Here is an 18,508-nt window from a genome sequence, read left to right as displayed (position 1 = left end):
TGAGCTTGGTCCACAAATCAGGTTTAAAAATCTTTAAAGTATTTGTTAAGTACAATGTCTGTGTAATTGCCTCGGTCATCCTCGTAGAATCCATGGCAAAAGAAAAATTATATTCTGTCAACATGGACACAAGTTTTTTGAGTAACTCATCTACGCGGCTTCTTCAGTTCTGGTTAGATTCTCAGTGGATCTGCCTGAAGGGGAAAGTTTTTTCCAGTTGACAGAAAAATATTTTTCTTTTGCTATTTGTAAGCACATTATGAGACTCATTATACATGCCCTGTAAATGCCATATAGTCAAACTTCTGTAATTCTGATTAATTCTCATGGATCACCAAACCATGAGACCTCACAGTCTTGCTAACAGAAAAGTAACTATAGTCAGAGACGCAATAAGGATTTAAGTATTTTTCTTAAGGTCTAAGTCTGCCAAACAATTACTGTTAAGAACAATATATGTGTGTATTTCCTCTTCCAGAAATAACCCCCATAACTGGTCATTACTTCCCACAAGTGTACAGTTTAGAAATTGTGGCAATAAACCACACCCTGCAGCGATAATATGTGCAATTAAGCGATGTATGATAAATGAACAATGATATAGAATCAGCAACCACCAACAATCCCTTTTTAAACTTGGTCTCCTATTTTTTAAAAACTTTGGCATAGCTGAAGGTTAATTACACTCAAAGGACATAACACCAAAATAAACGCTTTTGTTGTATTTTTGACTTTTTGACACAAATCCTTGGATGAATCTCGTAACGGTTCTGGTGTTTTTAGGCACAAAGGCCAAAGTCTTTAGTGTCTTTAAAGAGCTGTGTTCATTCACAGCACAGCCGGCCCTGTTGTGTTCACTTCACACTGACTTCAGTCTGCCAGCACTACGGGCTCATTATGTAACCAAGACTTCACCATGAGTGACGTACAGTGTCCTCCCGACTCTGCTGTTTTTGTAAAGACTTGGAAAGACACACAAGCGGCAGGTACAAAATAATGCTCCACATACTTAAAGAAAACATAATGTGTAACTCAAAGTGTAACTCAATACTACGTGCATTGAGTTACACTGAGAAAATGGATGCTATACACAAATAACACAGTGTAGTTCACATCTCTGTTCATGAGTACACAGTGAAAGTTTAAACCAGTTTATGGCATGACCTTATAGCAGGTGAATGTATAGCATAATTGCCCTTGTCGTCCAATAAGACTGACTACACTTACATTAGCAAACAGTGAAAAAGACCATGCTTATAGTGTAAAAACTGTGACAAAGTTATAAAAAGCCCCCAAAAAGGTCCGAGGCACTCTGCTAGTGAAGGTAAAAGTAATTGCTTACATGGCACTGAGTATATGACAGTATAAATATATACAGAAAAATTGGACCAAGAGCCTTTGAGAAGAACATTTACAATATTTACAACATATCTGAGACTGGAGGAAGGTAAATGGAGCAATTTAAAAGAAATTAAGTGTTATTTAATGGATCCATCAGAGAAGTATATTTCGTCATTTAGACCAAGATATTGAGTAGCTCTTAAGGCATTGATCCAATGGGCTCTATTCACGCTTACACCACAAAATCAAAAGACATTTAGAAACATGCGAATGACGACTTCCTTTGAGCTCAGTTGGCGATAGTAACTCAAACAATATCTGGGAAAACTGAGAAACTCTTTCAGTTACCTAGTTGGAATATTCTTTTTTTGATCATTGTTTGTACATTTTGTGTGCCATGCTGATGTACTACAAAGAATGAAAATTTTGTTAACGGATGGAGAGGTTCTTTTGTAGCCATTCTATAAAAGTCTGGTAAGCATATTCTATATGATTTGCTCAAATTCGGTGTCTGAATGGCAGATCTTCCCTAATCTTTGGAAGGGACTTTATGGAATGTTAGAAATTAGTTTTTTTATGGTGTAATAATGTTTTTATCAGTGCTCTTCCTGAAGATGGATGTGTGTGGATTTATTTGAATATCGAGCTCATCCTTGATAACAATCAGAAAGAAATACATTTCAAGGATTTAAAAATCTCTCTGGATGAAATTGGACTCACTTCACTTTCAATTCAGTTTGAGCCCTGTATTCAAGGAGCACCCGTTCAGTATTTTCACTTAGAAAACCACCTGAAGCTCTCAGCTTTCCTGTGTATTATTAAACTTGGATTAATTTGGATTAATTTGTGAAATTGAGCTCCCTTGCAATACTTTAGCATAAAATGCAAAAAAAAAAAAAAAAAAAAAAAAAAAAAATGCATGTTGCTTGTACAAGAAAGTGGACATAGTAATAAAACTTTTATTCTTATTGATAAAAAAAACGACTGAGCATCACCCATATCTGTTGAGGCAACTATGCTAACACGTTCTGCCACATTAATCACTGTTAAGAGTTACTCTTGTGATCCAAGGCTAATTATTTCAACTGAAATACAAAACTGACCTTTCAGATTTTTGAGACAGTTGCAGCAAAATGAGCATGGGCTCATAGGTTGAGCTATGCAATACAGTGCTATGCTTATGCTGGGACAAATTAGTCAAAAAGGTGTTGGTAATAGTTACTTTTTAACATCTACACCATTACATTGTTCAGAGATAGTCTATGGCCAACATATAGCTTAGACAAATCCAGCTGTTCTTTGTCATAAACATTATTTTATTTCTTCGAAAAATACATGATCACAACATTGGTGATATTGCCAATAAAGCTTCAGAAAACCTGTTTATCCACCTGTGTTGCAGTTTCCCCCTATAGCCTGCCCTTACATAACATATTGATATTTGTCAATTTCCTGTGTCACATTGTATCCAAATTTTCCCTTTGTCTCCATTTCAATGTCACACGTGAAATGCATTGTTTTTAATTATAGTGCTTTGTTGACTCACCAGTTTCAGCTAACCACTCATAAGAGCAAACAGAGGCCTGGAGGCTGTGAGTGTTACAAGGCTGATAGCAATAAAGTGACTTTTCCCCAGTGTGTTACAAAGCATGACTCAACTCAGACCCATGACCAGTATCTGTAACGAGAAGCAGAACCTTTTAGGGGCTCATGTTAATGTGCTAATTTACTTAGTCAGGGGGAAAAAAAGATATTGTCAACTGAATTTATGAGTATTACGAGTGGCTCTTGATTCCCAGAAGTGTCTAAATGTGAAAAATGTCACCTAGTTTTATGGGTTATCATTGAGTGACAGGTTCATCAAACTGTGGACCTGATAGAGTTCACTGGAGTTCATAGCAAAATGAATATTCATTTACTTTTCATTTACAGTTTGGAATTTGCCACTAGCGCTCAGATATGTCAGCTCTTATGTTAGGCTGAGTTCTTCTCTCACACAGAAATGGTGTTCCACCTTGGGAGAACACCAATGGAGAACCAAATGGTAATGCAGAAAGTGCTCTACTCTGTTTTTAAATCTCCATGCATCTTCATTAAAATCATTTGGATGGTTTCAGCCCTGAAAATGCCAATCTTTACTAAAGCCAAGGAAAACATATTAACTTGAAAACTACAACTATGTGACATCACAAGGTGGAACAGAGCATTTTGATCTTTGGAGATATAGACAGATTAATATTAAAGGATTACTGAAACATGTGTGAATGAAACAAAACACAATTCCAAATTCCAAACAAAAAAACAACTCCAAGTGTGTTTTTGAGGAGGTGAATGTGGCTAAAATCTCACAAGAGTCAATTTTGCCTAATGTAGGATCTTTAAACCCTTTATGCTCTCTTTAATAGTGTAATTATATTATAAATGCCTGTTTTACCTCTCAACGTGACCTTCTTTTTTGAATTCAATAGATATATTATTTTGTTATAAATTGTTAATCACATGACAATGGACCTAATTATTAATAATTTGAAAACTCATGCATACAGTAAATCTTAGCAGTAATATACAGTACCTGATGTTTGAGTTAGGGTGAGATGTCTGTCTGGTGTGACTACTTTGTTCCACTTATCTCAAGTATGTAAATCCTGTCAGAGTACAGTCCCTGTCCTTATCCAAACACGATGATGATGCCAAACAGCAACACTTGAGTCTGTTTGCTCTCACTTAAATCAATATTACACATGGTCATTGCGGTCTAACATGTTTATGACTGTCACGATGATCTTTTGGTCTCTTTACACAGTCTAACCTTTTGACCCAGCATATCCGCCTCAGAGTTTTTGGGAAATATAACCTTGGAGCATTCAGCATGTTTACAAAGTTTTATAAATAGGCCTAGTTTCACATTACACATACATATGAGATTTTTAATTGTGATTTGATTACTCACCTAGGCCAGTCCCAGTTACTATTGTGTCGTGAAATACAGATTATAAGCTTTAAACAAACACTAATTGAGAATGTCTGTAAACAACAATTACCAAACAAAAGCTCTGAAAACAAACACACAGTTTTATCAAGGACAACAGGGATGGGACAAGGATGTAATGCCCCACTATTTTAATTCTGAAAATAAATAATGCCATGAACAATTACATCATAGTACAATAGTGTTTTAGACTGTGATTCATTGCCAAACACACTCAGAGGGACAAAGTTATACACAATAAGAAAATTTTAAAAGTTACTATTGTTAGTGTTAGGGTACATTAAGGAGAAGACTATGTGGAATCAGACAGAAGATGAGAAATGGGAGCAGCTCCTGACCTCTCTGCAGCCAGGGCGCCAGATCATTACTCCTCTCAATGTGTCATTTCTGAGACAGGAATAGCAGGTACATAATCATTTTGTAAATTACTAGGTCAGAGCCCCAGTGGGATGAAGCGGAATTTATGTGATGAAGTTGAAAATAAAATGATAATTCCACTTATTTCAGATTTATGTCATCTTTAATTCTTATTGTCCAAATCTTGGGCATGTTTCTTTGTTAATTCACAAGTTTCAATTCTGTTTGCTTATTACTTGGACTTGGATAAGATTGAGGTAAACAAGAATGAATCTTTGGGCCTATTGAGGTGGCAGTAGAAGCAACCTGTACACTTGTAACAGAGGAGGACAGAGACAGGAAGAGAGTCTCAGGGGACTAAGCGGAGTAGTGTTTCACGTCATGTGACTGATCTTATCCACGAAAGTATCTTCCCTATAGGTAGATAGCAGACATCGTCAGGGTGGGCTACTTCTTTATTATTTTCAGTAATGTATACATTAGTTCAGCAGTCACTGTTATTCTGTTGTTTAAAATAGAAATAGGGCTAAAAGTTATGTCATAAACAAGCAGATAGGTCTTTGTCCAAAGCTATGGGTACAAGATTTATTTGGATGGATTTGCCATAATAAAATTTACTTTGTTAAATGTTCGTTTGTTTTGTTAGGGTTGAATTCCAAAACGGATAACGACCTATAGGCTAGTAATAAGATTATGGGCTTTTCTGAATTTTGTCTAGAGCAGACAGACCAGACTGACGAGAGCAGCAGAGGGCAGGAACAGCGCTTAGTGGGCGGGGTCTTTCCAAAAGAGCCAATGGCGTGCAGGTAGCCCACAGGTGAGAGTCGCGCGCACACTGTCCCTGAGCGCGGACACGCACTACGCTGAGGCAGAGAAGAGTTGTCTGCCTGTTCACCGAGGCTCCTGGGATTCCACAGAACAGACGGGCAACTGGAGAAGCCAGGACCATTACAGCTCACACAGGACGCAGCTCTTTTTGTTTGGATTATTTCCTGCTTTGCCGCTTTGAGCTTCACGCAGGGCAGTGAGTGCGGGGACACATCACGTTGATCTTTTTCATAGTTTACTTTTGGTTTATTTCGACACTTGTATTGTTCAGTATCGTTTATTGACACCCGCTTTTGTTTCCTTATTCGACTCAGAATGGAACTTTTCTTTTGTTTATAATCATGTTTGTACAGAAGGGGTAGTTTCTTTATACTTGTAGAGTTTTATTCCTTAGTTAGTTGGACTTTTTGAACTGTTTGGACAGATGATGATAAGCTCCGAGGGCCTTAGGCCATCTTCCAACGGCCGGAAGCCGCTTGGGAAGCTCGCGTCGCGGCTGGAGGAGGTAAAGAACCCTTGGCGACAGGGCTCCACTCTTGAACTAAGCCACAATGAAGCTGCGCGCCTGGCCACGGACGCACTGCTTGAGCACGGGGAGAAAGAGTACCGCCGGGTTTTGGCTGAGGAACGGGAGGTTACGTTTTTATCCCCTTTGGAGATCCGGTATATCACGCAGCACGCTGCCAAAACAAGTTTGGACTCCAACGGTACCGGCCCCAACGACCGGGACTTTGGGGATGGGGATGCAGTATCGGAGCTCACCTCGGGGACGTATTTCCCCATGATGTCAGACGAGGAGCCCCCTATGCTGGAGCTGGGTTGGCCCGAACCGCCTGCCCGCTATGGACCGTCAGAGACGCAGATCTACTTCCAGAGAGACAAGTCCCATAATGTAAAGGATCTAATAAGGTCACTTATCAACAAGGCAAAGAAGGTAGAGACCCTATCACTCTTATGTATGTGTCCCACACAGATCTCTTATATATATATATATATATATATATATATATATATATATATATATATATATATATATATATATATATATATATATATAATGAATGTGTTGTTCATCTCATACCTCTTCTCTCCAGAACAGATCTTAATATAACTCACAAAATCTTATGAACAGAGTACACACTATAAATAGCACAAGGCTTAGATTAACAGTAGACGATTAATGAATTAGCAGAAGTGTCTGTCTCAACACGAGAAGTGGTCAGCTATAGACCTACTACACTATTACAAATAGTAGACTTCTATGGGCCTGCAGCACTGTCTATGTCTTAACACTAGTGTAGTCTGTATATATATGTGAAGGCTACTGCAGTGTCATTTAGCATACACGATGACACAGTGAAATAAATCATGTATTCCAACTTATTTCTTTGTAGTGTTTTGTAACTAGTTGCAGCTGATTAGGCTCACCCCTGTGTCTCTGACCTGTGGTAGTTAATTATTGTCAGTCTCTAGTGGATTCCACTTGGTTTGCTTACAAACAAATTGGCCCTGCTTCATGTTTGACCTGCTCTTATTCTAATCTGATGACCTGCCACACACTGTAAAATGATGCTGTAAAAACATGATTTTCTTCAAATATCCAGTTGACACTCCGTTTGAACCTGTCTGGGCTGAATGCTACAACAGTTAAATAAGAAGACAGTTGGTGATTTGGCAGAACGTCCAGCACACGCCGCATGAGTCACGTCTTCACAGACACCTCTCATGTATTAATAAATCATCCTGTGGCCAGGGCTGATAAAATACTCATACCTTTTGAGGACTGAAATACTAATTCAGCTGAATATATTCTGTTAAACTTAGACACATGCCATTGTGCAGAGTCAGCAGTGCTCTCAGAAGCCTGAACTCACGTGAATGTAACCTATACACCTCTATCAGCTCTCCTCCCAGCACCTGGACTCACTGTCTCTGTAGATCAGTCTCAGCTGATCACATCCCAGAGCTCTCATTAGTATTTTCCACTTCTCTTGTGCACATGTATGTCTATGTAGCTGAGACCTGGGCATGCCTAAACCTGTTTGTGTGTGCATACCTGTTGTTTTTTCAAGACTCATGCTTTTTAAACATTAGCAACACTTGAGGAGTTATACTGTGTTGATGAGTAATGGTATCCTGTCATAGCCATGCCCCTCACTATATAGAGAACTCCTGTTTGGCCTACTCATGATCAGTCATTAATTGTCAGAAATGTAAATAGTCTGGTTGTGTTGCTATAGGTGATAGCGCTGGTGATGGATGTCTTCACTGACGTGGACCTGTTGTGTGACCTCATGGAGGCGTCAAACAAGCGGAAGGTGCCAGTGTACATTCTGCTGGACGAGAAGAACCTGAGCTCTTTCACAGACATGTGCTCTGCACTGGACATCCAGAACTCGCATCTGAGTGTAAGTGCACATACTCTGACAACGGGCAAGTGATGAGTATTACACAAGTCCTGTGTTACCTCCAAAACTTCAGTGTGAGTCTGTCAGAAAGAAGTCATGGAGAATATTGCGTAATAAGTAGCAAAACCTTCCGACTGTGTGTCCAACAGTGTAGAACAGTATCTTGTTGTTTGCAGCCGGCAACAGGCCTAAGCAGGTTTGCATTTCTTTTAGCAAATACAACTTTACCACAAAGGCACATTACTTTGTGTCTAAGTATAAGAATAAGCATTTTGCCACTTAACGTTTCTGTCTGTAGCAGAGCCAAAGACTGCATTTTAATTTGTTCAAACCTTTTGTGTTGGCGATATAAAATCAAAGTAGTTTTTGTTAATAGTCACTGTCACACAGATATGCATATTTGATGTGACATCAATAGAGATGAATCAACATTACTTTGCTTTGCTGGGTATTTTTTGTCATAAATCTAGATTACATTGCAAGTCTTTAGTGTGCTTTTTTTTATTGTTTGTGCTTGTGTGTTGGACAGCACATGAGGATTCGTAGTGTTTGTGGAGACACATACTGCACCAAAAGTGGCAAGAAATTCACAGGTCAAGTGCTGGAGAAGTTCATGATTATTGACTGTGAGGAGGTCATCGCTGGGTCATACAGGTATGTACACTTGTCTTGTTGCATGGACCTTGTGGAACACAGTGTGCACTTACTTTTCTTAAGCCAGCCCCACCTCACAGGTGTCACTTTAGCACTTTTGATAACACCTGATCTTAAGGGATTGTTCATTAACTTTCTGCAAATAGAGTACACTTAAAACAATTGTTACTATGTATGAGAAAAAGGGGCTGAGTTGAGACCATCTAATCTTCAGATGCAGGGCTGCACAGATTCTGTCACTTGTGAAGCTTGGTTTTTGTAGCAGAACTTGTGTGAGGACTGTTGGCCCTCACTGATGTCACACTGCAGGCACAAACCTGTTACCCCCGGCTCCTGGCACAGAATGCACACGGGCACATTCAAGTGGATTTATTCAGTGTTGCTTGGACAACAGGCTGAGCAGAGCAAGGAGGGACTAGATGGAAAACAACCCAACTACCCAACTTACTTTTGATTTTGCAAACAGTGATTCAGAATAATACACTGTACATTACATAGTTCAAGCTATTTAAGATAGCCTTGAACTATGTATTGCCCTAATCTTGTCTGTCATGTGTTTTATGAAAACCATGAATATTTTGTCTGCTACTTAATGCACCTTCAATGTAATAAACTAAAATGCAAAGCAGGCATTTGTTTAACGAAGTTCCTTTAACTTAATAAATGTAACTATAAATCTTCTAGTGAGTCAATAACAGGAACTTCTTGGGTAAATATTTGTCAAGACCAAAATACCTATCGTGTGTATAAACAAATAGTCTTGCATTGTACATATGCAAAATAGGGAGTGACTCTTAGCAGATCATAAAGGGAAAGATTACGAAACCAGTTTAACCACAAACCATTTATATTCCCAAAGTTCTCTGGATGTTCACTTCCTTCATATTTACATCTACTCATAGCAGTAAAGAGCATTCAAAATTCTCAACCCCAACAGCCTGAAGGCACATTCAGTGAAAAGTGGGACCAGATGTAAATATAATTGGTTCAGGATGCACCATATTCACTCTAAGTCTAGTTGCCTTTTTACTTTTTTCCCCTATATTCCTATATGATAGTAGACTCTTGTGTGGCTTACCAATAAAGAGTCTTCACACCCACATTGCTACAAAATAACCTGTCATGAAAACAATCTGAGCCCAGGTCAGGTGTTTAGCAGCATTCTTTTGTGGTGGTGGTTAGATGTTTACTTAGGTTCACTGCTGCTGGTTCATGACAGCAGTGTAGCCCGTGTGTCCCAGTCACAGCGTCCCTTCTGTGGGAATCTGAAACTGTTATTCCGGCTGGATACATTTTCTCATGAACTTGAACAATACCTGATTTTCTCTATATGTTCTTGAACTATACATTTTTTGATACCTATTCCTTTATTAATCATCATCTAGAACAGGACAAAACAGACTAAATTATTATCCATTCCCACTGGGCATCCAAGCAAAAGTATTCTACTACTTAACTACCACTATCAGTTTTCAGCTCCATTTTTTTGTACCAGTAGTACCTAAACATTTTTATTTTATACCGTACATACATTCAAATGCTACTTAGCCGTACTTATGAACAGAGTATTTTTGAAATACAGTATCTGATGAGGAAGTTATGAATACAAAGTCAGTGCAATATATAAGGATCATATTTAAATGGAAAATACATGCCTAAACCTATAAGTAACATACAATTTCAAATGAATGACTGACCTTTCAATACATCTTATATGTTGATGCTGTAAGAATCTATAAGTGTAAAGAAATATTGTCTTGTTTAAACAGGATTACTGTAAATACACCTGGGAGCACAACCAATGATTATTTATTGTTATTGTTATATATTATAGTGAATAATTGAGATTTTATTATATCTTTTAACAAAATTTTAACCAGATGACCCTACAACCTCTTGAGGATCACGTAATACAACACAAAGATAAAGAAACAAATTTTTTATTATGTTTCAATTGCACCCCTTTCATATTAATTAATTTCTTAGTAACAGCAGGGCTAGTATTTAAAATGGTCAAATAGTAATTTATTTTGACTGTCCTAGATAAAAACATGTTGATGAAAGAAAAGGTGCATTGACAATAGAAATTATTTAAGCGATGTCTCAACGTAGACTTGGCTTCATTTTGTTTGTAGTTTGCTCTCTGGTCCTGGGGGCTGTGTACGACAGTGCTGTACCAGTGAAGCTGCCAGACAAACAGGACTGTAGAACTCGGGGGATTTTACAAGCTCGTGTCACAAGAAGGAGTGCTGATAATAACTTGTTTCTTCATCACCTTCTCACTCTTGGTTGGAACTGTTGATTGCTTTAATCTCCAGTCAATCCGGTTTCAAAACTGCTACTAAAATCACATTCATATTTTTGACAGCTTTTTACTGTTGCCTTATTGAAAAACTGTGACCTACTAGAACAGAGTGTACTTCTTAGACAGTCCATCAACATTTTCATCAAAGTCAAGAGCTACTTATTGAGATATACAAAATGTTGGACCATAAAGCGGTGGTTAATAATACACTTTGTTAGGGTTGAAAAATCAAAATTTGTGTTGGCACTATTGTCAAATTTCAGTGGTATTCTTAATACAATTTCCTCTAAAAAGAACAAAATATATTTTCTTTCTATAGAACTATTGCCTTGGATCCAGAATATACACTTTTTAATGCTTTACAAAGATGGGAGCCTGGTCACCAGTTGAATCTCCCAGTTTTCAGATAGGTGAGATTGACAGCTGGATTAACCAATCAGGGACACACACATGATCCACTATATCAGAAAAAAATAACAAAAAATAACCTAAACATTGTGGATTTCTGTAGAATCAGTGAGCGATGTCTGTTAATCTGACATGAGAGAAATTTTATTTTATTTGTAAATCATTGGAGAACAATGAGTTCCTTCGTTTCACATGTCAGAAAAGAAAACAAATCTTATTGCACGATCACATTTGGCCAGGCTTGAGATGCAATAGAGGGAGTAAGGACCAGACTGATCTCAATCTGTATTAAAAATTAAGAGAGGTATCATTCTTGATTTGTCAGGCACATAGAACTACTTATTGTATGTTCTGAAATGCATGGGATTCTTGTATTCATTTATCAGTTCATATTTCAGCCTTCTCTGTATGTTAATGCTCCTGTATCTATTTACAATGTGCACACATATAGCAAATGTAATCATAGTAAACTGCAGTACTACACTGAATCAGACACTGTAGTATCACACCGAAAAGATTACGATGGCTAGGGGTTATTTGTTATTTAAATGGCAGCACGCAGGACAATACCATTTATACTCCGAGTAAGAGTCCTGCTGCATATTCACAGTGTAAATGTATTGGCAGTTTCACTTTTACTCATTCATACAAAATACGGTTTTGAGTAGAGATAAGACTACGTCCAAGGTTCAAATGGTGATATCAAAGTGCAAAGTGAGTCACTGAGTTTTCCGGCAGTTCAATCAAAATCCCTCTACACTTTGACAGTTTTTTCCATGGTCACTTCTGATTTTACAAGATAATGTCATGATTTGTCTCATTTAGCTTATAACAAATGAATAAACAAAATTTCCTGTCTTTTTATGGAAAAACAGTAATCCTGTATTTTAGTATTCTACCGATAATCCATCTTTTTCACTTCAGATTTCGATACTATAGCTTTAAGTATCTGCTGATATCAACCGATATCAATGCAGTGCATTTATATCCTTAAAACTAAAATAGACAAAACTGAGAAAAATGTGTTATATAACTGTTATAAGTAACTTCTAAACAACTTTGTGCAAATAAAAGTCCAAACAGATCTTTTTTTAACAACCATTAAATAGTCGTATGTAATGTAATACGTATGTATACAATGTACATGTCCAAACAGAATATTGGCTGAACCGATATTTGGAAGCTAATCCAGCAAATCTTTCGACATTGGTGCATTCCCACCAATAAGTGCTTAAATATTTAGTATTATTTTTGCCCTTTTTTATCTTGTTTATATTATCTCTGCTCCTGAATGTGTTTAAAATGTGAACTGTGAACTGAATCTTGATATGAAGTGTATCTTGATTCTGTGGTCAGACGGAGCCAGGTGCTGTGTGTTCACGTAGAGCTGTTGTTGTTACATGTAGCTGGGGAGGGACAGGCTCATGTCTTTATGCTGCTTATGGAATGAAGGGCGAGGTTCTGGAAACATGCCAATTGGTTCAGGCACGGCAAATATTGTTATATCTCTCGTGTCTGCTACTTCACTGCGCAGCTATCAGTATCTGAGACATTTAAAAAACATATTATATATTATTATGATTTTGTCTGGTATGCAGTTATAATCTATGGCACCCACTAATCATTATTTTATATTTGGATGTATTCAAATGCTATACTGATCTAAATAATAAAACAAATGAATGCACTGTCTTCCGAGCGAAAACTGGCGGAAATTTCTAGATGAATGACGTCTTGATTGCATAACAGTGAAGAATATCTCAAACATATCAATCACTGTTAATACAACTCTGGGCAGGTAAATGAGAAAGGAAAATGTCTCCTTTAAACTCCTTCATAACTTCTTTAATGATATGTTTGAAGAAAATTCATTTAAACTTTTATAATATTTTAATAAGAAAACATTTGTGTTAGACAATATCTTAACATTATGTAAGTTGAATGAGAAATTTGAGGGGACCTGTCCCCTGTAGAAGTTCTGAGTAATTTACACACAAAGCTGCTCTGCCAGTTTCAGCAGTTTCACTGCTGCTGAACTGTTCCTGTCTAAGCTTGTCTCATAAATACATAAATACTTGTCTGTCATTTATTTCAGTGCTTTAGATCATTAAGATACAACAGAATGTGAACTGGAAAAATACAATGTACTTGAACTTGAATTTGATTAGCAATTTAAGTTTTGACTGTAGGATTCAGTTCAGAGTTCACATTTTAAACACATACTAGAGACTGAAATATGAACTGTTTGACTAGTACAAGGATACCATGAATTTCAGAAGATATTTGTAGAGGTATAAATTAGGGTTATCAGATTTTTGTTTACATAATCAGATAGCGTAGTTTATTATTTGCAAGTATATTTACCTAAACAACTGCAGTCCTTGTGATTGTGACTATTCAAATTAACATTCTATTGAGACATGTAGCCCCAATTAAAAATCTTATCCTGATATCAGAAATGAAATGCAGATATTTGGGACAAGTTAGAGCAGATGCTGCAAGGTGCCTCAGGGTTTACTGGTGGTGTTTTTGACAATATGTAAAGCTTATTTTCGTGTCATTAGAAACTGAAGGGTAAAAGTAAAGCTTTTACTAACATTTTTGGTGTATACTTTCCAACTTGCCCTAAGGCTCTCGGTCTCATATCTTTTTAATGCACTAGTTCAGCTTGTTTAGGGGAGTTGGAGCCTCCATTAACTGTAGTCAACTTGAGTGTATAATGGCGTTCAAGTCATTGCCTTCTCAATATTTAGGCCCACTGCAGACAGTAGCAGCCTTTACACATGTAGAAATGATAATGCTCACTGCTCCTATTAGCAAATAAATTATTCTATTATCCATGCTACAAGTTTTTCTATTAATTTACTATTTACTATCTCCTATCTCGCTAGAAACACAATTCTATTCTGAGTACAAGTAATAATGTACCAGTAATGCAGTTAAACCTGTATTACTGAGGTATTATTTTAATCCACATATCAAATTTAATTCAGGAACATACCATATTGTTGAGTCATTTAGTGTTTCTGAAGAACTTTCTAATTACTTAGAAGGAGAGAAGGAAAAATATATCAATAGTAAAATCTGTTGATTTACCATAAAACCAGTTTTTTCCTCCTTCCATCCATCCATCCATTTTCTTCCGCTTTATCTGGGGCCAAGTCGCAATGTTTCCTGATTCACAGATTTGTTGTGAGTGGGTGTTATTTGAAGCTAACTGCATAATTAGCACAATTGTATATTTTTAAACATGTTTTCGTAGCAAATGTCAGAATATTGCTACAGATTTTGTACTAATTCTGCTTTTTTCTTTGTATTCTCTTCCAGCTTCACCTGGCTGTCGGCGCAGGTGCACAGTAACATGGTGATGCATTTCTCAGGCCGAATCACAGACAGTTTCGACCGAGAGTTTCGTTGTCTGTACGCCGACTCTCAGGTCATCGACTGTTTCTTCAACCCTGAGGACGAGGGCATGCCCTACTACCCCTCATACCAGGCTATGATGCCAGGCATGGGCCTCAACTTGGGGCTGGGGCCAGTTATGGGGATCGACCTTCTCTCTGACAGGTAATCATGCTTTATTTATAGTATCAGTGACAAACAGGTAGTATAGTGCTTACAACAAATCTGGCTGGTATTGATTGTGAACAACTGCATATAAACTAGTACACACGTCTTTGCTATTGGCCTATTGTTTTTTCTGGTTTATTTTTTCTGGTAGGTTTGCTGATGTTTTCTATGTTTATTGCAGCCGGCAAAGAGACAGGGTGTGCTCGGAGAATTCCAGTAGCCAGTCTAGTAACAGTGTGTCCAGTGTGAAGGCAGCACCAGGAATGACTACAAACAACATCTACAAGGTCACACAAGCTCATGAAAAGAAGGAATCAAACAACAGTTCCCACAAGAGCCCAGAGAGAAGAGGTGGACAGACCCCGACTAACCAAAACCCCATTACTCCAGTGACACGTGTCAATGGTGCAGCCAATCACAGTCCATCTTCAGAGAGGCCATCACAGATCTATCAGCCCATGGGAATCGAGTGGAGCAAGAGCAGTCCTGTGGACTTAATGCGCTCCAACATTGGAGGAGCTTCTTCCAAATTCCAGGCTCTGGGTTTGTACGAGCACAAGCCCACTCTGTTCCACAACAGTGGATATGCGTCCAACACCCCAAACACTAATCTAAATTCAAAGGCTCCCACCCCTACCCCTACCCCCATTGCAGACCCGAAAATCAATTCCAAACAGCGCAATTCATCCAACCAGTTCCTTAACAAACTGTCAGACCTCTTCGTGCACCCTTCCAGCAAAGATAAAGACAACTATGGCTACCGCAGGTCTCCCTCTCCCCTAGCCCCGATACCCTGGGTGGGCCCGGACCTGTCCCAGACTGAGCCTGAGAGCCAGCAAAGCCCCCCTCCCCCACCCTCACCAGGTGTCCTCATGAACCGCCAGGATCTGAAGCGCATGACTCTGGGACACAGCAAACTGGACCTTGTCAACCAATACAACAAGATGAAGTCCAAAAATGTGTACAGTCGATTTGAGCTAAAGAGCAGCAACTGATCCTCACATTACACAATATCTGTGTAAAGAGTCACTATATTGTTAGTTTTGAAAGACCTGATATAGGCCTACTTTACAAACCTCACATGCAGTTGAACTTTTATGTTTACAGAATATGATCTTACTATTTGAGTTAATATGAAAGGATCTATCTGTATCTTCTCCATGAAAGAGACAAAATACGACATGCACTTGGCAATTTTAAGAATTTCTACTAGTTTTAAATTAAGGTAGGACAACAGAAGAACATTGTATTGTTTACAAGGATTATTATGTATGATTATTAATCTGTAATTGTTAAGGTTTCCTGGGACAGGATATACAAGTCAGTGTGCTGAATGAATCCATTCACTAATGGGACAAAGGTGCCCGTTAACATTACACAGCAGACTGTAGTGTTGTGTGAAAGTGTTATTTGGGTTGGAGAGTAGTCTGTGTTGTGCTGTATTTAACTGTCAGCTTTAACTGTGAGTGCTAACATACCTTTCACAGTCCGACTTCGAAAGAGTATCTTTAACTTGAACATACCTTTACTTTCATGATCATTTATTTGACTAAGATTTACACTCCAAGGAAAACTCTTCCTACATTGGTGCCTTCTTTACTCTGCCTTAAGAGTGATTCTCTCTGGCCTCCCATATGGGAGACATAGCACCTTGTACATACATCACACTCCTGGTGCTTTTTGCTTCCTAACAGTTGTATGGAAGTTTTTGTAAATATGAATATGCCAAGCTCTTTAAGTGACAATATGAGATGATTGAGAAAATATTTGAATAACAGTTTTGAATAAGATGTTTCTTACAATGGATTGTTGTGATAGTGTACAGTTTACTGTGGTGATTTTACACTTAAATTTATATTTATCCTGCATTGAAATCATAATTGGCATATGCTAAATAAGTAATATATGCAATTATCAGTGAAAATAGTGACTGCAGGAGACTAACTCAAGAGACTCTGCACTTGGGCTGTGCAGAAAAAGTTTTCACTTTTGAGACGCACAACAGCTATTGCAACTGAAGCAATAAGCACATTCTGCATCATGTAGAAGTGTGGAGTGTTTTGTCAATAAAGACAAATGTGTATACAGTGCATATTGTACATGACATACTTTATAGATTCTTTATAGGCACATTTGGGTTTACAGAATGTCAAAGAACTTCTGTTTTGATGCAAATTCATTCTTCTATTCAGTTGAAAATGTGAATGTAAAGTTCTATGTATATATGACCTTACTTTTGATGAATTAAAGTTATATAAAATATAAAAGTATAATGTGTTATTTTAATTCAAACAACTGAATCACAAAGAAGATTTCCCTCGAGTTGACATCAAAGTAGTTTCGTTCATGACGTGGGTGCGATGACAAAAGAGCTGTTCCTGATTCAACAAAAGCACTGCACTGGAAATGGTTCATGTTTTGATCACTTCATTCAGTGAATACTTTTTCAGTGTTAAGCCAGAAGTGTTATTGTTAATGTTAATGTTTTGCTTTTATACGTACCGTGTGTATAAAAATTGTTATAGGTCTGCTACATTGGGCAATGGGGATGTAAACACGCACATTTAAGATTTGAAATGTGTTGTATTTTAAATGTATAGGACATAGAACATCTAAAGTGCTTTGAGAGCTGGGGACCTTCCTGTCAGGAAATCCCGCCCATACCAAGGGTCACAGTCACAAAGCCAACAATGTGACTCAGTGAAATATCCCAGGTGTGTTTAACTTATTTGTCTTATAGTAATATTAGGCCTATTGATAGTGTGCAGTGATGTCATGCTGGGGGTGTCCTACATACATCTGTTTGGTAAAATGTTCAGGAGTTAGCATGGTGACACAATGCATTAGAAAAAACTACCCAAAAGTTTTAAGATTGTCTAAAAACTTAAATCATGCAAAATGGATTTAAACATGCTCATGAAGGTGTTTGATTTTTAGCAAAAAGGTGAGAGTGACTAACTGAAAAACTGTTGGCTAATCCTAGTGAGCTCATGACTGTATTTAAGAGCACAAATCATCTTACCTGTTCCAACTAAACCAGCTCTTTCTAGTAGATTGTGTTAAACTAAAGCTCAGATTAAAGTATAAAAGCCTCAGACAAAGCAGAGTTAACATTACACCCCCAGGGAATGTTGATGACATCATTTGCAAATTATCAATATTTATGAGGGTAAATTAATTAATTGATGAATGTAATTAATTAATTAATTACATTAATTTTACAGCAATTGCATGCATATGTTTGAATCTCTTTTTGGTGAAAATCTACATTTTAAGTATTTAACCAGGATACTTTTAAATGTTTTAAAATGCACTCATCAGTTCTGTAGTATTGTACCACTGTAGGTCTGCAGCTTGCAATGAAGCCATAGTTGTAAGGCTTCCCCTGTGTTTGGGTGGTTGTCATAGTAACTAGCCTTTTAGACATTTTATTAACACTGGTCTGTGACATACTGTTGTTTAAACAGGAGGAAGTACTTGATTTACTTTCAAAGCCCTCTTTCTTTGTCAGAATCAAGGTGTGACTTCAGAAGAATCAGCAGAACAGGCAGTCAAAAAAAAATGGTGCTGCTAAGTGTTGTGTTTTAAATAGACCAAGCAATGGAAAGTTAAGGAGGTCATCACTCACTTGTTCCAACAGGTAATCTT

General features: G+C 37.6%; 1 protein-coding gene across 1 annotated transcript; it reads left to right on the top strand.

Moving 5' to 3' along the window:
* The first annotated feature begins 5,524 nt into the window (after positions 1–5,524).
* fam83c (family with sequence similarity 83 member C) lies at positions 5,525–17,127 on the top strand. The gene is made up of 5 exons (XM_020936816.2): positions 5,525–6,449; positions 7,756–7,923; positions 8,453–8,577; positions 14,618–14,857; positions 15,042–17,127. Exons 1-5 carry the CDS (start codon positions 5,940–5,942, stop codon positions 15,853–15,855), a joined length of 1,857 nt encoding a protein of 618 aa, XP_020792475.1. The 5' UTR covers positions 5,525–5,939; the 3' UTR covers positions 15,856–17,127.
* The last annotated feature ends 1,381 nt before the right edge of the window (positions 17,128–18,508 follow it).

The sequence above is a fragment of the Boleophthalmus pectinirostris genome, unplaced genomic scaffold, assembly GCF_026225935.1.
Source record: "Boleophthalmus pectinirostris isolate CB_2022bp ecotype Guang Dong unplaced genomic scaffold, ASM2622593v1 HiC_scaffold_3, whole genome shotgun sequence".
Classification (NCBI taxonomy): Eukaryota; Metazoa; Chordata; class Actinopteri; order Gobiiformes; family Gobiidae; genus Boleophthalmus; species Boleophthalmus pectinirostris.
The sequence above is the reverse complement of the archived record's forward strand: the minus strand, read 5'-3'. Positions and strand labels throughout refer to the sequence as shown.